Below are 22,501 nucleotides of genomic sequence, written 5' to 3'. Positions count from 1 at the left end.
ATCTTTTTTTTGGAAATTAATGGATTTTATTGTAACGCTCAAGTCATGGGTATGTGTTGCATTATTCGATTTTATTTTCATGCAAAGATTTGATTGAAAATTATATCCGAAATGGTGGTTGGATGAAATTCATTTAACGTTGTTTGTAAACATAGTACTTGAGTTGGTAGTTGACTTAACTTCATTATAATACATACTGTACAGCATGAACATACTGTACAGCATGAACATACTGTTTACTGTTTGCGAATTTCCAATTCGATGTCTTTGCTAAATCTACTTTGAAAATAAGGAATTCTCCCATCATCGATAGGTTACTTGAAATCATTGCTAAACAACAACTAATTCAATTTTCGATATTGATTAAATTAGAACAACATCGTTACGTCTCAGTCACAAGCTCAACGAAGTACAATCTATTCTACTTTAACCAATTTAAGTAATTTTCGTTCATCAGGAAAAATTTCCGTCGAACTTCTGAGAACGTAATTATCTTCGAGTGCGCATTTTTCACAGTGGTGGAAGGGTAGATACGTTGTCAGACCGATGTAAAAGTTATTTTTAATTTCAAAATATCATGCAGAAATTCTAAAACGTAACCGACAGCATCTCGCTACACAACCGTTGCTACCTGGAAAATACTGCTGCATTAAGTAAATCTGAATTCCATCTTAAAAATATGAGGTAAAATTATTTATCAAAGAGTACGGCATACATGCTCGCTCTTGTGTAAATCCTTTGGTGTATAACATAAAACACCATTGAGAGAGAGAGAGAGAAACGTTACATTTGTTGCCTGAGCTTCGAAAGATGCATGCAGAAAAATTGCTCATGCAAAAACGTTGCACAAAAATTACTTATTCGTAGCTGAAAGACTGGGAAACATATGTTATATACATGCAGAGGGATCGGTGTGCTTTACATCAACCCAAACCAATCGGAAAACAAACATCAAAACCAGAAGTGGAAACACCTTCAATATTATGATACGGTTCCTGTGTAATTCCACATGCTGCACAAACAGTGCAATATTATTGCAAAGGCGACATGATTCAAGATGGATATGGCAAATAAAATACCAGGCTGTTGGCATTTGACGGGGACTTACAAACGGAAATGGAATTGAAGGAATTGGAATAATGTTGAAACTTCGTACCAACACAGTAAATTGAAAAGTTTGAGATTGTCAAAAAGTGTCCGTTCGGATGTGTTCGAATGCAATAAGCTAGCGTTTAAGATGTCGCATTTCCGGTGTTTCGATTTCGAAAGCAGATTTTGGCTTTTTAATGTTCCAATGCGGTCGAAAAGTTTTGTTTGAACTTTAAAATGCATCAACGATTGGACTGGTATACTTGTAGCATATGCATACAAGGAACAAAGTCCTTGAAAAACTGAAAATCATAACACGTTTACAAGCGAGTAAAGCTTGGCTCGGCCTATTTTCTTGTATGTTTGCGTAAATACAGCAGAAGTAGCTGATATCATATAAGTTTCTGCTTATTCAAATTTTCTTGCAATCGATAAATGGATTTTATTTTAATTGGCTGAAAATATCATAGAAACTTATAGTTTCTATGGTAACTCTTCATCCATATGCTAGTTTCAAAGCACAAGAATTTGTGAAATATTTTATTCAAATCATTGGATATTACATCAAACTGAATCGAGGTGAAATTGCCGTCATGTATTATTATTAGTTAGCGTTCGAATTTCTAATATTTGTATGGTAAACGACATTAGCGCTGCCTGATAAGAGAATATAATCAAATTGATTTATTTTTTATCGCACGAACATTTTATATGATGGCAAACTTGTGGTTTCTTTTGTTTGCCAGTTTAATTAAGCGCTTTTGTGTATTTACACTTATACAGCAAATGTACGACCGACCATAATGATGATGTAATTAGATGAAATCGGTGAGATTTTATTATTTACGAAAAAAAAGCCTTGATGTCTCGTTGATATATAAATGAAATTGTTTGACTGAAATGTGGCAACGAATCTACACTGATAGAATTATGGTGAACACGTTCGAAGCCGGTATGGTTTTTTGACTATAGCAGAAGGCAGACTATTCATGTATTTATCAACCAGTCAAAAAACCCTTAAATGGTAAATGTAACGTAAGTCCTTTATCTTACTTAAAAAATAACTGATATCGCTTAGGGTGACGCATTCTGCGCCTGTACGCAAAAGTTTTATCAACACAAGATGAACCCAAAAAATGAAAAAAAAATTACAAAAAAAATTGCGTCACATAGTGGCAGATGATTCGGCTGTCTTCCGTTTAAATTTAATCTTTCAGGACGTATTTTTCCATATTTTAACCATTTTCCTACCATAGTTTCCTCAACATCTGCCATTGTTTGGCCATAGTTTCGACCATTGGAGCCAAGGGGAAAAAGTCAAAAAGGTGCTGAAAATATGCTCCGCCGTCCCCAAAAAATTTTTGTGTAAAACTTTTTTGGTAGTGGACTTGCGTCACGCCCGCTTACTAACGGGCGGGCATGATACTTTGAAATAGTTAGAACTATTAGTCAGGGTATGGATGGAGAAGAGGTTCAGAGATCGAGCTCCAATTTTTGCATAGATTTTTTGAATTTTCTATTTAAAGTCGTTTCTTCTTCCAAATTCTTCCAAAGTGTGTGTACTGCATTCATACCACGCGAGTTAGGCCGAGTGGTGAATATTCATAAAAGAATCCGTTGTCAGCCAAAGTACTTCAAAATTTTACGAAAGAAAATACTCAAAAAAATCCGCAAAATCATTGAAAATCACAAAGGACGAATCAAGGAAATTGGAAAAAAAATCTATGGAAACCGATAGGAAGATCCTTTGACCTTTGTCAACGAAATTTACAAATATTTACCCTTAAAGGCAGGTTAAAGCGATGTTTACATGCGATGTATAAGGTGACTTATCCTGGCTTATAGACTTTTCTGCTTAGACCAGGCAGCCTTGTTGGTATATCATCCGGTTTAAAAAAAAAACGAAGAGATCATGAAAGTTCCTGAGTTGAGTCAGCAGTTTTCTCTGCTCCTGTGCTCAGATTCATAGTTTTCTAAAGTTGCTTGCGGCTGTTTTAGCTTGTTAAGGAATATGGCACTAATTCGACCATTTGACTTTTCGGTATACAAAATCCGCCAAAAAACCCTAAAGGGTAAAAGTGTGACGCAAGTCCTTGTTTCTACTTACAAAATAACTGATATCGCTGAGGGTGACGATGATTCAGGACATTATTTTCTCTATTTGAACTATTTTCCTCAACATCTGCCACTTGTGACGCAATTTTTTTCTAAAATTTTCTATCTTAAATTTTTTGGTTCAATTTTTTGTTGATAACACTTTTGCGTTGAGGCGAAAAATGCGTCACCCTCAGCGATATCAGTTATTTTGTAAGTAGAAACAAGGACTTGCGTCACACTTTTACCCTTTAGGGTTTTTTGGCGGATATCAGTTCTTTTGGAAGTTTAGGTGTAAGGGTAACTAGTTTTGTAAGCAACTCATGTCGACAACAGCTGAAATCCAACAAAAAATCCGATGGAAGTTTGGAAGTGCCAGAGGAATCATCTCTCATCCCAAAATTTAGGAGCCAACCTTGGAACACCTCACCTATATCGGAAATAACCCAAATCCATCGAAAAATACGATGGAAGTTAGGAAATGCCAGAGAAATCATCTGTCATTCCAAAATTTAGGAACCAACCTCGGAACACCTCACTTATATCGAAAATAACCCCAATCCATCGAAAAATCCGATGGAAGTTAGGAAGTGCCAGAGAAATCATCTGTCATTCCAAAATTTAGGAACCAACCTCGGAACACCTCACTTATATCGAAAATAACCCAAATCCATCGAAAAATCCAATGAAAGTTAGGAAGTGCCAGAGGAATCATCTGTCATCCCAAAATTTAGGAACCAACTTCGGAACACCTCACTTATATCGAAAATAACCCAAATCTATCGAAAAATCCGATGGAAGTTAAGAAGTGCCAGAGGAATCATCTCTCATCCCAAAATTTAGGAACCAACCTCGGAACACCTCACTTATATCGAAAATAACCCAAATCCATCGAAAAATCCAATGGAAGTTAGGAAGTGCCAGAGGAATCATCTGTCATCCCAAAATTTAGGAACCAACCTCGGAACACCTCACTTATATCGAAAATAACCCAAATCCATCGAAAAATCCAATGGAAGTTTGGTAGTGCCAGAGGAATCATCTCTCATCCCAAAATTTAGGAACCAACCTCGGAACACCTCAATTATATCGAAAATAACCCAAATCCATCAAAACACTTTTTCCAACATTTACCAATCATAATTCATAATTACTAGCTGAAAAAAAATTATTTCTTTTCACACACACACACAACACACGCTGTTATATGGCATTGTATGGAAACTTCCGGGAGTCCTAGCTCCCAAAAACGCTTGCATACCCCCATTTTTTAAAATCTTATTTTGATCTAGGGCCCGAGATTGACCTATAACCAAAATTTCAGGAAAATCGTAAGAAACGTTTAGAAGTTACGAAATCGTCCTTTTTCATAGGAACTAACTAACTAACAAACTAACTAACTAACGTAGGCAATTTGAGTTATCTGAAAATACGAAATTTTGCTTATTTTCAAACAAACATCAATATTTCGAAGTTCAATATCTCGGCCAATTTTGAAGCTGTAGTAACGTGTGATAGCTCGTTGAACTCGTATTGATGCCCAGATTCCAAATATCGAAGTTTGGGGGTCGTTGGAGTTAAGAAGGAGAACTAAAAAAGTTGCTGTAAATATGCTCCGCCGTCCTCAAAAAAATTTTGTTAAAACATTTTTGGTAGTGGACTTGCGTCACGCCCGCTAACTAACGTGCGGGCATGATTCATTTTATATTTTGCTTTGTGCATCTATAGGAAGACAACTTGAAGATAACGATTGATAATGCATTGTAGCTTAGTTAAAATTATTATCACAAACCAATTCATATCAGTCGCACGAATAATACGCCGTTTGCAATGACTTAGTGACATTGATTTAGTGACAATGAATCTTTCTAAATCAGTCGACTGAGGGTATTCAGACACTCAACATGGTGTTTTGGGCGTTAGTCGCGCTTTTCGTCTTTGTAATTTATTACGCGAACCAATATTATTTCAGTTATTGGAAACGACTTGGTGTGCCACAACAAGATGCACCAACTTTTTTACTTGGAGATCTGGCCGGTATATTTTCGGGAAAGCGAAAATGCTTCGGTGAAACGTTCTTCGAATTTTACAATCGATTCAAGCACAACAAAATCTACGGACTGTACTTCTCTTATCGACCATCGCTGATCGTAAACGATCCGGAAGTGATCCAAGAGGTGATGATAAAGGACTTTACGAGTTTTCACGATCGTGGACTGTTTGTCGACGAGAAAGTTGATCCACTCTCTGCGCACCTGTTTTTCTTAGGTGGTCAGAAATGGAGAGACTTAAGGGTGAAATTGTCGCCTATGTTTACATCAGGCAAGTTAAAAGCTATGTATCCAATCATTCAGGATTGTGCAAAGCAACTGCACGATTATTTGCTGAAAAATACGCAGGAAAAGAAAAGTTTTGATTTTGATGCAAAAGACCTGTTTGCACGATTTACGATCAATGTAATTTCGTCAGTAGCTTTTGGAATTGAAAATGATTGCATCAACGACCCAGAAAATATTTTCCATAAGATGGGAGTGAGGATTTTCGAAAGACGTCCTAGAGATAAAATAGTGCGGTTGCTCGGGTTTTTCGTGCCGAAAATTGTCGATAAATTGAAGGTGAAAAAGTATCATCCAGAGATTGAGGATTTCTTTCACTCGATTGTAAAACAAAATATCGACCTTCGTGAACAGGGAGGAAGTTTAGCAGAACGTAAGGACTTCATGCAGTTGTTGGTACAACTGAAAAATCAAGGCTATGTGACGGTGGACAAAAGCGAAGAGCATGAAGTGGACAATGCAACATCAACTGAAAGAAGGAAGTTAACATTTCAGGAAGTTGCGTCCCAAGGTAAATTCATTTAAATTCTGTGAACGGTGTCACCTAATTAATTGTTTAATTTCAATCAGTTTTTGTATTTTTTATTGGCGGCTTTGAAACGTCGAGCTCAACGATGAATTACTGTATGTACGAACTTAGCAAAAATCCACACGTTCAGAAGAAGCTGCATGAAGAGTTGGATAATCACTTGAAATCGATCGACGACCTCACCTATGACACCCTAAGCTCGATGAAGTACCTCGACTGGTGTGTTGACGAAACTCTACGAAAATACCCAATTGTACCCATGCTGAATCGAGAAAGTAGTAGAGATCACCATTTCGCCGGAACGAACATGAAAATCGAAAAAGGAACTCCGATAATCATTCCAGTTTTGGGTATTCACCGCGATCCGAAGATATACGACAACCCGATGGAATTTCGGCCAGAACGGTTCGCGAACTCATCGGCGGGCAGTCCGAATGTAAACGGATTGTGCTACATGTAAATATTGATTTGCCATAAAAGGTGGCCAAAATTAATTGAATCTTATTTTCGACGATTGATAAAAGGGGGTTTGGTGATGGTCCGAGAAGTTGTATTGCCGCACGACTGGGAAAGTTACAGACGAAAATCGGTCTTGCAGCCATTTTGTTGAAATTGAAATTTGAACTAGCTGATCAGAGTATGATGGACAAAGAGCTGGAATTCGATCCACATCAATTTGCTCTGACACCAAAGGATACAGTAATGCTAAGAGCTACTGTTAGATAGAGGTGATGTACTCTTTTGCATGAATAAAATTTAATTAATTTTTACTAAAAAGTATTTTGTTTAAACTTCACTCGATCTGTGTGCAAAAAACACAGACCGTGGGCACTGACTGTTGCTGTTAGATCATCAACAGAATTGATCCTTCACCTCTTGGCTAGCTTTATATCAGCAGTAAATTGTTAAAATGAAGTAATAGATCCTAGTGATGTGCAATCAATGATAGATAGATTAATATCTTCCAATGTCATTCTGAGTTCTTCGCGAATTCGAATTTTGCAATTTATTTGATTCATACATCTGATAGCAAGAATTCAACACAAAATCCGATCTAAAAATCGTTTTAGCATTACTCGAGTTATCGTGCAATCAAGCGTTACAAACATTTCGATAGCTAGAAGAAATTTACCCTTCACTTATAGAAATGAGACTGCTGACGTATTCAGCTGAAACACCGTATCGCATTTGTTTCTCTGCTACTAAGGAGCTTTTGCAAGCTTTGTGCTTCTTTTGTATTACACTGAAATGTTCCACTTTTCGAATGGAATCCACATCGACGCCATTAGTCGTATAAATTTATACGTCAGAGAGAGCTTTTTTCTCCTTTGTTATGATCTGTCATCTGTCAGTTTTTTCATTTTGCGATTTAGTACGGAAATGAAAACTAAAATTGAGATATCTTTGCTGTTTTAAGTGGTTTTTCGCATTTTTTTGGACCAAAATGTTTTGACATGTGTTTAGAATCGATTGACATTAACAGATTGTATAAAAATATTTTTTTCTATTTTGTTAATGCTAATCGATTCCAAGCACATTTTAAAACATTTTGGTCCAAAAAAAATATGAAAAACCACAGCAGAGATATCTCAATTGAAGTTTTCATTTCCACACTAAATCACCAAATGAAAAAACTGACAGATCATAAAAAAGGAGAAAAAAGCTCTCTCTGACGTATAAATTTATACGACTAATGGCGTGGATTCAAAAGAAGCTTTAAGCTTCGAAAAAGCTATCTAAAGCACACTATACGGTGTTTTGCCTTAACGGCAAACTGGCAGACTGTACCAGGGCCTATTTTTGGAAACTTTTTTGGGAATTTTTTACAAAATTTCCGAAAAATTGCCAAAAATTTCCAAAAACAGATTTTTTTCACCATTTCGAACGGTTTTGGCAACTCCTGAGCTCAACCTTGTGTTTTAGCTTTTAGCCCTGTTTTGTTTGTACGCTCTCATCTTTCAAATTAATCATGCTCGACTTAATTTGATAGCTGATAGTGTCAAGAATGAAACAAAATTATTGAGAGTCAGCTGAAACGAAAGGCTGAGTTTGGTAGTTGCCGAAACCGTTCGAAATGGTGGAAAAATTCGGGTCTCATAAGGCAGGAAAGACAATTTGGGGCTCATATTGTATCAAGGCTTCGCATTTCGTAATTTTACTTTATAATCAAAATTGATCTATCATTATGAAGCAAAATTCCAGCGCGTACACATTGACCACGTACCACATATGTCATTGTTTCTGGGACTTTCATCCGTACATATCTGAAGTACAGTCCAAGATAATTTTTTCAGTGTACGATTCGTACGACTACAATCGAAGAACATGTTGCTTTCGCAAATAAATTCAAAATTTGTGATTGTCTGTTACTTACAAATTACTGAATGGTAACGGTTTCGAAATTGTAACTTCCCCATTCCGTTTTTGATTCTGAATAATTTGCTATAATCCGTCATTTAAATATTACGTCTCAAAGTTCGCAGCTTCGATTCAAACAAATGTCTGCCAGTGTGTTAAGCTGTATGTATACATAGCGGGGAACGAAAAGAATGGTGTGGTAGAAACCAAACGAAAGTAAACACAGAAACGATCGCAATGAATAACGAAGCGTATTCAACAATCTAACCCTCAAAAATAAATTAATGGAAGTCATCTGCAAATACCTTATTTAATGCCACGTCGAAAGTTCCATGGTATAATCCAAAATTCAAATAAAGCGACAGACAAAAAGTTATTCAACAACTTTGAAGGTCTTTTGTGAATTTCGTTTTTTTTATGTATTGTCGGCATCCCAACAATAAAATGATAAAATATTTACAGAAGGAAGGGTTAATAGCGTTCGGGTAGATGGATGTAACAATATCTGCTATTTACCATTTGCACACGGCTCCACTTCCTTACATTTCTTTAATTGAAATATGAAGAAAAAAAAAATTCGTTTACAGAGACAATATTCATCTCAGATCACTCATCCGAACATTCACGTACTTGACTAAATATTTGACATCTTTTACACGTTGGAATCCATCACAAAAACCATAATTCGTTTGTAACTGTACCATCTTTCCCTTATCAGCAATAAACGGTTACAACGAAGGCCAATTCTTTATTGATACCGGTCAGACGAACTATGATGCAGGGTGTATACTGTAAATCTTTCTGCCCGTCTTTTAAACCTTTTTTTGTAACGTTTCAATTCCCTAATGGTTCGTTCAAATTGAGTCGATAATCTGCTTGTGGCATATCAAATTCGGGTGTACTTAAACTTATGAAATTCCTTTCCGAAATTTTTAAGATTTCTTTTTCTTTTCAACCCAATTTGCTACACCTATGTCACTTTAATGGACAGGATAGAAAAAAGTGGACGTTTTGTTGGCCATAATTATGTTGGTGTGAATTTGAATTAGGTTAATTGAAAGCCCCAAGTATTTCAACCTTAGCCGAGTTGGAAACTTTCATTCCATTGGAAAGGTTTTCGGAATTTTTTTTAGAAAATTGTCTAACTTGAGGAAGGTAAATATTGACATCTTTATATGGCGCCTGTGGCGTAGTGTGCCTTCAAATATTTATTTGGAAATAGATCGCTCAGACAGAATCAAAGAAAACTCATTTCCCTGCTATTCAAAATAAAATAAAAATATTTTTAGGCGCACACGGCAACTCGAACAAGGTCGCAAGTAATTTTGTATTAAAACAGAGAAAAACACCATTCGCACCTGTGCAATAAATTATTGTCTTGATAACCGAGCATGTAGTTGAATAAAGAAAATTCCCCACTGATATATTGTGCAAACACGAATTGAACATGGAACATGTTAGCAAAGCGTCAAGAGTAAATATGTGTACAGACTTAGATAGAAGTACCATTCGTAAATGATAAATGGAAGAGGACACCCATAATTCTGCTACAGTTAGATATAAATTCACTACCTACGTGTACGAGACCCCGACAGTACGAGTACGATGCATGCAAAAGACCAGGTAAAAGAAATGTTTGTAGCGCGCACACGAGTTTCGAAATGTTAACCAACATGAGTTCGAATTACTTATATCCACAACCACCACGTGCGGTATAACATTTATATGTGTGTTCTTGTTCCTACCGTGTGCCTTTAGCTTTAGGAGGCTTTTGTCGTCGTTTTAGGATTATTTACTTGAGACAGAATACAATACCACACATGATACCACATAACTAAAAGGTCTTTTAAATAATACAGCTGGGAGACATTTCCAATGATTAAAATTCAACAATGTTGTATATTGACCATGGTTGGGATAGGATAATATCAAATGGCGTATTTGTTCACATCAACTACAATGGAAGGAAAATACACTTTTCTCGGCATAAACATGGTCCACATGACACATACACAACAGTAAATGTTATCGGTTGAAGGTACTTTGTTCTCCCTTATAGAGGATTTTAGATACATATTAGCAGCGTGCGGTGCTATTCCAAATTATGTAGATAAAGGATTTTAAGTAGTTGTGGGTGTAGCATGTGAGTAAATAAATTTAGTTTCGATTTTCTTATTTGTTGGTGGAATTATATGAATGGATGGGTTCACGATGTGTTTGTTTTTCGTATTGAAGTGGATCGAAGTAATTGTTCGGAGAGGTAATTGAAGCTGTGAATGTAATTATTGGTTATGGGTTGTTGGTTGGAAACAAATTTCTTTGATTGTTCAAATTAGTTACGTAATTTACGGAACTATTGGACCGTTTCTCGAGGGAGGTATTGGCATGCCAAGTATTTTGTTCAAGAACTGTTAGGGAAACTGAAGTTGAAACTATTTTAAGGCCAGGTTCAGGGGTTATATATGGATGAATGTTTACATTGTCCATAACCTGGTCTTAATTGATACACCAACACAGCTCCATATTTACAAATTTGCCATATGACATCTACGACCTGCGGATTAGAGCAGTTCAGCACATCCTGAAATCAAGCAATAGTGGTTCGCAATCTAACTTCGATCGATACATGGACAATCTGTGTGAAAACCTACAGTCGGAGATCAAGAATTGGTCAGTACTTGATGTTCCCATCGAGACCATGAAAAAGTCATATTCCGACTACATGTCAACACCGGGAAATTTCGGCACAACGTCTGAACTCTGTGCGGTGGCCGAATTGTTTGGTTTCGCGTTCAACATCATTCGCAGAGACAACATCGATCCTAACAAATTCAGTTGCTACGATTACGGATCAATGTCGAACGTTGGCCATTCGGTACCGATTGCGTACCGAGGGATTCTTTTGAAAAACAGCCTACCGAAATCGGACGCATTTTCCAGTGGACTTTTTTATATGTGCCTAGAAAGGACTTCGACCCTAGAAGCCAAAACCACTTTCAAAAAAATTCGTCGAAGCTTTTGTGACTGATGAAAGGTGATCGAAAGCCGAAAATTTGCACTTTTCTTACCAAAATTTCTCCAGGTACACGAGCCGTACATGGTGTTGTGTGGTATCATTTGAAAGGTAATTTTATGTGCTTTTGGGCCAAATAGGGTCTTATGGGGGTTTGAAAGCATCTACGATGAAATATGAGAAGTTGAAATGTTTGAGTGTCCATATTTCATCGCATATGCATCCAAACCCCATAAGACCCTATTTGGCCCAAAAGCACATAAAATTACCTTTCAAATGATACCCCACACCACCATGTACGGCTCGTGTAACTAGAGAAATATTGGTAAGATATGTGCAAGTTTTCTGTTGAAAACTTCAACTGCATATTTCAGTGTGGATGAGTTTTAAGACCAATGAGTCTCTATTCGGCTCAATAGTACATGTGATTACCTTTCTAACGACACCCCACACGACCCTGTACGGCTCGTGTACCTGGAGAAATTTTGGTAAGAAAAGTGCAAATTTTCGGCTTTCGATCACCTTTCACCAGCCATAAAAGCTTCGAAGAATTTTTTTGAGAGTGGTTTTGGCTTCTAGGGTCGAAGTCCTTTCTAGGTACCTATAAAAAGTTCCACCAGAAAACACGCCCGATTTCGGTAGGCTGTTTTTCAAAAGAATCCTCACCTGCTATTCACCGGCAACATCTCTAGAGGCCATTTCCGTTTGTTGACTCCAGTGAATGAGCCAAAAATCATACCTGCTGGAAACTATGAACTAATCATTGATATCAGGCTGTGTTTAAAAAGTTGTAAAATCAGATACAGGGTCAATGTCCCATAGTATTCGTTCGGAGCTATGTCAGTTCGTGGGCAGGAGTAAACCTGCAAATCGTCATACAGGAAATAAATAATTTCGGTTTTGTATCAGCTGGTGTCTGTTTCATTGCTAGTACGATGTGCATTTATCATTTGTTACCGTTCCTCACAAAACACAAAGTAGATCGCTGCAATGTTCACCAGCCGATACAAAACCAGATGTTGCTAGGTCGGGGCACCGAAATTATTTATTCCCTGTATGTTAAAGTAGAGGAACTTGACCTAATGAATATTCTAATTCAAAAAAGTCTGCTCCTTGCCATCAGCTTACATCCTTGGGTTATAGAATTAGAAGAAAACCTAGTCCCTAAAGTCATAACATTATCATTCTGACGTCGTAAAGAATTATAATTTGACAACAGATTAACTGTGTCTTTGGTATTCCTAGGCTCCATGTACATACCTCGACATTAACATCCCAGATTGGTTGTCAGATTTCAAGTTGAAAAATTAATTTAATCTGAAACATTCATCCTGCAATTTGACATGCAAAAATCTATGAATCTTGGTGTTCTGACTTGGAATGCAAGCGACCTCCGAATCTTAATTACAACCAGTTTAGTATTTCGATGAAAAATCATTAAATTGCCGGAACAACTGCCTTAATATTATGGTCTTACAGTCCGTAAGATTAGCCAGCCGGTGCGAAAATGGCCTTTACTTAAAAAAGAATTCCTCTCACAAGAAAATCACAAAAATAATTTTTCATTTTTCATTAACTGTCGTATAGAACAAATTAGCTTTCTCATAAATCAATTTCGTGTACATAAGGAGTGAAACTGCCATTATTATAGCCGGATAAGCGAATTTCTAATTGACCTAACACCAAACCAAATGCGGTCGACGGAAAAGCTGACGAGTCTTTGTTCTTAATAGAATGGCAGCCTTTATCGTGTTTTTAAGAACCGAAAAAAAGGGAACGAGGAAAAGAATAAAGTCAACGAGAAATTATATTAATTTGTCCCATGGAACCCCCCGAAACTTGGTAGTGTGAGAACGAAAAGAAGCAGAAAAGTCTCCGACATAAATACAGATAAATCTGTTGATTTCATACCTTATGTATTGGTCTCGTAAATATACAAAAAAAAAGGTTTTCTGTTTCGCTTCATTAAGGTTAATGTGTTAATTAATCAATAAGGATGGTGTGCTTGCGTTTCAGGAGTTTTATTACACAAAAGCGCACATTTAACAGCATAAAAGCACTTGTTCCGATATAATATGTAGGCTAAGACGAGATTAGGTCTCTCCGATTTAAATGCTTGATTTTGATTGTTTTTTTTTTCTTCTTCTCCGCCTCTTTATTCTAATTTAGTTGCTGAAAATGTTAGTGGCGCGGCATGGAAGATACGGTGTGTTTGTTGCTCCGAATGGAAATTAAATTCCGTAGAATACTTGTATATTATACATATTTGCGTACACATGGTGGGGGCGCGATAGAGGGTGCTTCAGATTGTGTGTACCAGTAATGAAAATAAATTGCTTTGCGTTTACAACACGAAGATATAATCATTAGCATAAAAAATGTGTATTAAGTTGGCTGGTTGGTAGAGAGAGAGACAGAGAGAAAAAAAGCTCTAATCTGCATAAAATGGAAATTTAATTATCAGGGAAGTCGCGTAAACTTATAAGATTTTGTACGAATAATAATTTATTTATCGAGTTGCGTCTTTCGATCACACCAAAGATAGGGCAATAGAAGAATAAGTTTAAAAGTTTGGCTTAACCTGTCACACAAGGACACAAGGCAAGCATATGACCAGTATGAATATCGGGTCTATTACTTCCATCGATCAAAGTATATTTAATCGATTGATCTCAAATCTTGTACTTCAATTTATTTAACATTCATTTTACTGTATAAAGTACCATTTTACCCAGATTTTGTCATTATGAATAACAGATGCAGAACAGAATTCTTATCATTCTTAAAACAAAAAAGCTGAATCGTCAAACACTCACCTCAGAACAGTAAAGGCAACCGCATTGTTTGATTCTCGTCGATTTTTCCGCAACAAAATCACCAAGGCACAATTTACACACAAACGTCACAACGGGTGTAGCTGCAATCGACTGAACGGTTGGTATTACATTTGCGGATATTTTATCGCTGGATCCAACGGCAACGAATCCCCCGTGGGACAGATTCAACGAATATCTTGAACCATTAGCGGCCAAAGATAAGAGACTAGAACATCGCGAACACGTTGACGAACTGTTACGCAAACGGTTTTGCGGCTTGATTGGTTCCAAGTTTGATGATGACCGTGTCAGTGCCAGCACTGTTTGGCATTTCTTTAAACCGGAATGATGGGCGAGTGGACTCGATTTAGTTTGATGTAAACTAATGCAACTGTCGTTGCGCCGTAGCAGTGGTACGACGCTCCACAATTTTTGTTGAACGGAATTCAGCGATGTGGTGGACGATGTTAGTTTGTCGCTTTTCAGCAAATTGTGCTCAGATGGACTTCGGGTTATCCGTATTTCGGGTGACGGTATCAACGGGGGCGTTGTCGGCTCTCGGGACACCTTACGGCCGACCAATGTTTTGATCAGCTGTTCGAAACGACTGCATTTCTGGAAGCGATAATTGGATAAATCATTCAGATTTTGTCATTAAATATTGCCGAGTCGGAATAAATTAAATTTGTTGGACATAATGCATGAAATATCGAGTGCTGTGACGACATATATGTCCGGATAAAAGTAATTTGCATTTCAACAATACGCAACTGAATTTTAATAATTATTTGTACACGACAAATTCGATGAATTGCGAACCAGTTCTGTGAAGTATCGCTATTTGCATGGTGACGAATACAATTAGGTATTCATTAATCGTGTTTTAGCTGTTTAGCACTACACATATGACGATAACTTTATTTGATCACTGAAAGAGCTATTTACTAATGAGCTGGGTGTACGATTGAATAATAAAATTTAATAAAAACAAATTAGTAGAAGACAATTACGGTGCCATTTTTCCACTGATAAACAGATAAATTACTAGCAACAACACTAATCGACGTGGAAAGAAAAATCATTAACTCAAACAAAAACACTTCCTCTTTACTCAGCCTAAAGCTTTCAAAATATGAGCAATGATTCAGGTGAAGTGGTGAAAAACATTGTCAATCTGACTGATAAACAGCCAAGCAGAACTGTGTACGTACCTCTTTCAAGTAAGGTTCTGTGCTGCATTTTGGTGCAGGGCCCCCAGATGTTAGCTGAACGTGGGGGCCCTCCGGTTGAATATTTAACGATGGTGGTCGAATGGCACCAGTTTTCCGAACACGTGTTTGGTGTATTTGCGGTTGCAATTGGTGATTGCTGTCTAGGAGGGATGCTGATTCCCGGGATCCATTTGTTTGCTTCTTTGCATAAGCCAGGTTGTGGTAGGGGGATGATTCCTGTGAAATAGTAACGAAATGGAGTTGAGTTGTCGGTCTTTTGGTTGAACATTTTACTTGTTCCGACAATTGGATCAGATTGAAATGTTCCGGTTTTACAACATTGTTTTATGTTGGAATATGAAGTGCATTTGTTGTACACGACGAACGAGTTTTGTTTGATTTATAAATACGATTAAAACAAAATTGCTTTGAGAGTATTTTTTTAAAGATCGTTTGATAAATATTTGTGTTGCTACTGAAACTGGAGCTCCATTATTTCCATTATATTTATATTCTATGGCATGCACAAAACGTTTTATTTATTTAATAAAATTCAATTTTAGCATTTTTCCACATGCTTACGCTAAAAAGTTAAATTTTTTTTATCTCCAAATATTTACGAATATTTACGAAAAATGCAAATAAAATTCACTTTGCCTTCATCATATTAAAAATTCTAACGAGAGTGTAACCAATGCTATCCGGAAAAGAAAATGTTTGAAATCGTATCGATAGAAACAAGAAAAATTATTTGGGATATCGAAAATCTATATATACGAGATGTTAAGCGATGTATGCTTTATCTGTTGCCAGCTACGCACTTATCTGATCCTTATAAAATAAAATAAAAAAAAATTGAGGATATCCGACGGGCAAATCTTTTTTTTTTATTTCTGTGCATCAATTGAACAAAAATATCTCAGATATAATGTATTACAGAACCTACGCTCTCACACACAATAATCAAAGGAATTTACTGGAAGGAACGTCTAAAGCTTAATTTTCTGTGAATTTATTTTCGTATTTTTATTGCCATCATTTTATTCGGGAAATATTCGTCTGTAATAACAGTTATTGAACGGGAAGGCGTTTTATTTTATCGAGAAATATTATTTCGTTCAAAATTCCGTTAAACATTGATGATTGAAAAATTTAATGGCACACTCGCAAGCTGCTGTGTCGGATTAGTAGTAGAGCAATTCGTCGATAGACGAGAAAAAGTTGAATTGAATTGGATGAATGGTACAGTTGTAGGTATCGACCGGAGATATTTTTTTATTGAGTTGAATGTCTACCTAGTTTATTCAGGTGAGTAACTCCAAATTGCAGGCATTTCTTCCCGAAATATGAGGCGTTTGGTCTTTAAAATTTAGAATAACGAGTATATTTGCTAGACAATTACGACTTGGCATCAATGTCAACTTGACTTTATTGATACACCCACCGTTTAGAGTATTCTCGGCGAATTGAAATTGTTTCTTATCGATGATTCTACGACAAACAAAAATTTTACGAGCCATCGAAATTGTGTTGTTTACGATCCAATTTTTCAGATACGATCCACAGACAAGTTTAACTGCACTTAATGTGCGAAGTTTTCCATTACAATACTTCGACACTTCGAGATAGAACCATAGTGTCTTAAAAACCATTACATTTTCATGAAATGCTCTATGTTCTTAGTTACTCATGATAATGGTACAGTTTGTTCATTTCATTTTTACACAGTTTTAGATATGTCAGAGTTTTAAATGTACCCAGTCAATTAAGTTCTTCACAAATTATGAATTTTTGGCGCAAAATTTAAAATTTCTATCGCGAATTCAAATATTGCGCAATTTGGGCAGAACTTAATTGACTGGGTACATTAAAAACTCTGACATATCGACAATCCTTAGAAACTGTGTAAAAATGAAATGAACAAACTGTAAATGCACACAAACAATAGAAAAGAGAAAAATGAGAACGATGTTATCACGAAGTCAATGGCTTTTCGTTGTAACTTTGATTTGAATTTCAAAAATGCAAATCGCATTTGACTTTGTCGAGAGATACTCGTACAGTATCAATATGTCGCCAATAATGTCTTGAACGAAAGGAAATATGCAGAAATTTGGAACAGATTCGACGCTGGTCTAATTCGGTTGCAGATTGCATGTTAGTAGTTAAATACAACGCTAATAGATAATTGAAGAGCATTTCTTCTTCTACGAGCTCAAACAATTTCTTTCAACTAACAGCACATTTTTGTTTCGTATCATAGCGTTACTCTACAAGTGCAATTAAATTCTGATGTTATGCAAACCAAGTGAACCGCCGTCTGCTAGCTTATATTTATCATAGCGGCAATTAAGTTTTTTTTCCACTTCCAAGTGAAAACGTCTGTGGTGAATATTATATCGTTACCTACCCGCTCAATTCAATTGTAAAAAATAAATAGAAGAAGTGAATGAGTACTTCAAAGTGTGATAATTGTTTTTTTTACTGCTTAATGCTAAGTCAGCATCAACGTTCCATAGTTTCTTTATCATGGTAATGTAACTGGCATTGAACGTACAATGTAACTACTCGCTGAAGAAAGAGTTAATTTGCGGAAACTTCGAACAAGGAAGGAACAACAAACACGGCGATTTTTGAAATGAAGTTAGTAACGAATGGGATCGTTGCACCTTACAGAAATATGGTTTTTTCGCCACGAATTTGTGGGATAACGAACTTAATTCTAAAGTAAGGAGCAGTGTGGCATAGAACATAACGTTTTAGACTACACAAATTAAAGTTTATCTTATAGACGGAAGGAGAGTTCCCAAGTGCTCCCTCTATCCTGCGGTCCTCAGCAGAGAAACATTGCTAGCCACTGGCTTTATGGTTAAGTAAAGTTCGTTAAATGAAATCTATTCTCCTTTTCTGACTTACATTGAAGGAACATTCAAAAAAATTGCAGCTTGTCAACTTTCGGCACCCCGGACTTTACTTAAATAGTTGTGGAATGTCTCCAAATAAATTTCTAAAAATCTAGAATTCAGTTTTGGATTTTTATAAATTTATTTGGAGGCATTCATCGACTATTTTAGTAAAGTCCAGGGTGCCGAAAGTTGACAAGCTGCAATTGATTTCAATGTGTTAATTGGCAGAAAATATTTTATTCAAATAACAAATGTATATATAAGCTGGACAGCTTGACGATGTGCAGGAGTAGGGCCGACCAAATCGAATAGAGGGTTATTTTCAAGACTCCTGTTCTACACACTCAAACTATCGAACTAACCAAGGAAATAAAAAAACGGATGAAAATAACTAATTTGTTCCGTCTTTCTATCGGAATGTTAAGAGGGTATCACATCACTCGAAACATTAGCATGATGTGCTTCAGCTTTTCTTGGCAATTAATGTGAGTGCTTCTATATATCGATCTCAATAGAAATTAATAAGTCAACCTTGAGAGATGCCATTTTTTTGTTCAGTATTCCGTTGTCGGTAGTATACCGTGTTCATAACGATATGAAATTTGAATTCATGTATAGGCATCAAGTATGTGGGGATGACAATGTTGCCAGGCCAGCATTGCTTCATCGAGCATTTTTATCGAAAACACAATGCCAGTGAATCATTTGTTATCGGATAGATAAAGTGAAATAAATAGCGCAAAGTATATACTATCATCAAGCATCTTTTAGGTGTATGTATGTCTATATATTGAGTATGATGATGGCTACACAAAGCAGCGCTATACGTATCTATATATGTGAATAAATATATCTACCATGTGATTGTAATCAGATATAATCAAATTGAGATGACGCGAAGTTAATTGCCAATAGCACGACAAAGGCAATTACGTTGAGAAGTGAAATTGAATGAACGATAATTAAATTTGAAATCACTTTTTATTGAGTTGATTGTTGTTCTGTTATGTTATTTGCTTAATTAGATGTGCTTGTGTACAAGAATTTATAGTTACAATTATCAGTCGATAAATTTCAATAAAATACGGTTATCGTTCGGCCGATACCTAAACGAGACTGGAGTTGCAACTGAAATATGTCTGTTTGTGATTTGCACACAATCCCCGAATGCTTCAAATGTTCCAATATTTGTGTATGAAATCAATGAATTCGGTGGGGGCTGGTTATATATTTTGTGAGTCATTAAGAAAAAAAGAAGAAAAAAAAACCGCTGAGCTGAGGTGTTTATTAAATTTTTAAGATATAAATAGCAACTGTACGTGAAACTTGTAGGAGTCGGTGATTTTTATCATTATAGCCGACTTACATTCAGCAATTTTATTGGGAAACAGATGACTGAAAAGATATGTAAAAAAAATGGGAATCGATAATTTTACGATGTCTGACTAAAAAGTTATGGATGGGTCTCATGACGCACTCCTGAAATGTAGACTTCTTGTGCATTTATGTCTTTCTCCCTCCGTCTCTACACACTACTCATCCTAACGTTTTCAGAACAACAAGCATACTAATTTCATCTGTTACTTAAGGCCCGTCATTGGGAAATGACAGGACAGTTTCCCGAAAATGTATGCAAAAATTTATCACAAAAATTCACCGAAAAAATTCAAAGAAGCTCACCTCTTATGCTTTCCATTGTATTCGGACATAGTCTCTTTAGGTCGCCAAGGCATATTTGAACACTAAAACACTTTTTACTCGATGAAAAAACAAAGTTTTTTTTGTTTTGTCGCGACAAAAACACAGAAAATATTTCGACACAATTGTGACACTCCGCTATTATAAGTACTAGAATGAATGTTTGCTGTGTTCACTTCGGCGGTAAAATATCTTCATTCAAAAAAGTGTCGGACATTTAAAAACAATCATCAAACGGTTGGCAAAGGGTAGCGTATACATTTAATAATGCTCATCGACCATTTTTTTAAAGCTTTACGAGAGCTCAGCTGACATTCTTTCAACGATGGGAGAGCATTTATTAAAAATTTAGCCTCTCGTAAGACTGCGGTGAGCGTAAATAAATGTTCGTCCCTCTTTAGTACGCTAAGAAGACTTCGCGAAGTCTAATTATGCCACCTCTTTGAATAAAAATATCGGCTGAGTTCTAATAATTCTCCGCTGAGCTTTAACGAACCTCCGCTGAGCTCTAATAATTCTCCGCTAGGCTTCAGGACGTGTCCGTTAGGCCTAAGGAAGTTTCAGGAAGGCTAATCGGACACTCAGCGGAGATCTGCCAAAGCTAAGTGGAGTCTTATAGCAACAATTATTAGGTATCCGCTGATGCTTATTGAGTGTTCGCTTAGCTTCATTGCCTTACTACTTCGTGCTAAGGTCTGACAGACTCTTACTGAAGCCTAGCGGAGAATTATTAGAGCTCATCAGAGGTTTGTCAAAGCTCAGCGGAGAATTATTCGACCTCAGCCGATATTTTTATTCGAAGAGGTGGCATAATTAGACTCAGCGCATTCTTGCGTGGAGAGAGGTGGGAGAGGTTACAATTTTAATAAATGTCTACCATCGTTGAAGTGTCGGACACTTTTTTCAATGAAAATATTTTACCGCCGAAGTGAACACAGCAAACATTCATTCTAGTACTTATAATAGCGGAGTGTCACAGTTGTGTCGAAATATTTTCTGTGTTTTTGTCGCGACAAAACAAAAAAACATAGCTAACGCCGACCCGTACGAAACACCTATTCGTATCAAAAGCCTTTAATGTGAAACTCTTCATTTCTCTTACTTCATTTTCTTCTTCACTTACATTATCCACTCTTTGCCTTGTTATCATATACAACTAAATTGCCGGAGGCAATATAGACAGCCCCGTACGAAGACAAATTTCATAAATTCCTATTTAAACAGCTGTATACGCTATATTTACCTATATTTTCCTATAAATAAACATTTCACAGATGAATATGCTATTATATAGCTCTATATGCCTGTATATAGCTCAATATAGCTGTATATAGGTAAATATAGATGTCCGTATATGGAATCCTTGAAACCCCTCACACTTAACACATTATTTCCATGTTAACAGAAACTCTCTAAGTATCATTTTTCCCAAGATATTTCTATTTTACTAAAATCCAATATGGCCGCCGGCAGCCATTTTGTTAGGAGACCGGAAATAGTACCGACGCTTTACATTCGTTAATACCTTTCAAACAAAAAAAAATTCATGAAATTCGGTCAAAATTTACTCGAGATATTGTCAAAATACACCACGTTCACTGTACTTCCGAGTAGCCAGATAAGAGCTCACTCCAAGAGACCTAGCTCACGCTCCGGAGAACATAATTTCATAAACTTTTTTTTCCCTGATTGGTACGGTCAATACCTATCTAATAAAGCTAAAACAGACGAAATATGTTCAAATGTGGCCGACCTACAAGCAAAAACTGCTTGCCGCCCTGTGCCTGTTCCACACCAAGGGGTCTAACTCACGAGTCGGTCATCCGATTTCCATAAACTTTTTTTTTGTCGATCGGTATTGTAAATACCTTTTATTTGACGAAACTTGTAAGTGGTTTAACGTTTAAATGTCCGGAGATATCTTCGAAAAACCGTAAAGCACTTATTGGGCCACAGCTCGGGAGGGGTCGATCCAAAATCACTCATCTTCGAACTTAGCCTGTCTTTTGACATTACCAAACGGGAAAAAAAAAGAATTTTCAAAATCGGATGCGTTTTACTCAAGTTATCGTGCAGACAGACAGACGGACAGACGGACATTTTTTTTTCGCGGATTTGGCATCTCTAGACAACCACAATAGGTTTCCCCTTACTCAGGGAGTCCAATTCGACGTGTTACAAACGTATGCGTAAACCTATAAGACCCCAGTACTTCGTACGGGTCTAAAAAACTTTGTTTTTTCATCGAGTAAAAAGTGTTTTAGTGTTTAAATATGCCTTGGGGACATAAAGAGACGGTGGACGAATACAATGGAAAGCATAAGAGGTGAGTTTCTTTGAATTTTTTCGGTGAATTTTTGTGATAAAATTTTCCATACATTTTCGGGAAACTGTCCTGTCATTTCCCAATGACGGACGGGCCTTAAGTTGTTCAAAGAATCGTCTGGCACA

At 36.6% G+C, this 22,501-nt stretch overlaps 2 protein-coding genes across 3 annotated transcripts in view; one reads left to right on the top strand and one right to left on the bottom strand.

Moving 5' to 3' along the window:
* LOC119074128 overlaps positions 1 to 22,501 on the bottom strand; it is a 75,946-nt gene that overhangs the window by 9,568 nt on the left and 43,877 nt on the right. For both annotated transcript variants that reach the window (XM_037180112.1, XM_037180111.1), the window contains exons 4-5: positions 15,447 to 15,683; positions 14,236 to 14,850 (exon numbers count right to left, since the gene is read on the bottom strand). In XM_037180112.1, the coding sequence (XP_037036007.1) occupies positions 14,236 to 14,850; positions 15,447 to 15,683 (852 nt within the window). The remainder of the gene's footprint in view (positions 1 to 14,235; positions 14,851 to 15,446; positions 15,684 to 22,501) is intronic.
* LOC119074131 (probable cytochrome P450 6a14) lies at positions 5,037 to 6,818 on the top strand. Its single transcript, XM_037180114.1, has 3 exons — positions 5,037 to 6,030; positions 6,090 to 6,504; positions 6,573 to 6,818. The coding sequence occupies exons 1-3, from the start codon at positions 5,088 to 5,090 to the stop codon at positions 6,772 to 6,774; spliced, it is 1,560 nt and encodes a 519-aa protein (XP_037036009.1). The 5' UTR covers positions 5,037 to 5,087; the 3' UTR covers positions 6,775 to 6,818.

The sequence above is a fragment of the Bradysia coprophila genome, unplaced genomic scaffold (genome assembly GCF_014529535.1).
Source record: "Bradysia coprophila strain Holo2 unplaced genomic scaffold, BU_Bcop_v1 contig_138, whole genome shotgun sequence".
Lineage (NCBI taxonomy): Eukaryota > Metazoa > Arthropoda > Insecta > Diptera > Sciaridae > Bradysia > Bradysia coprophila.
Note: the sequence above shows the minus strand (reverse complement) of the source record. Positions and strands in the feature narration are given on the sequence as shown.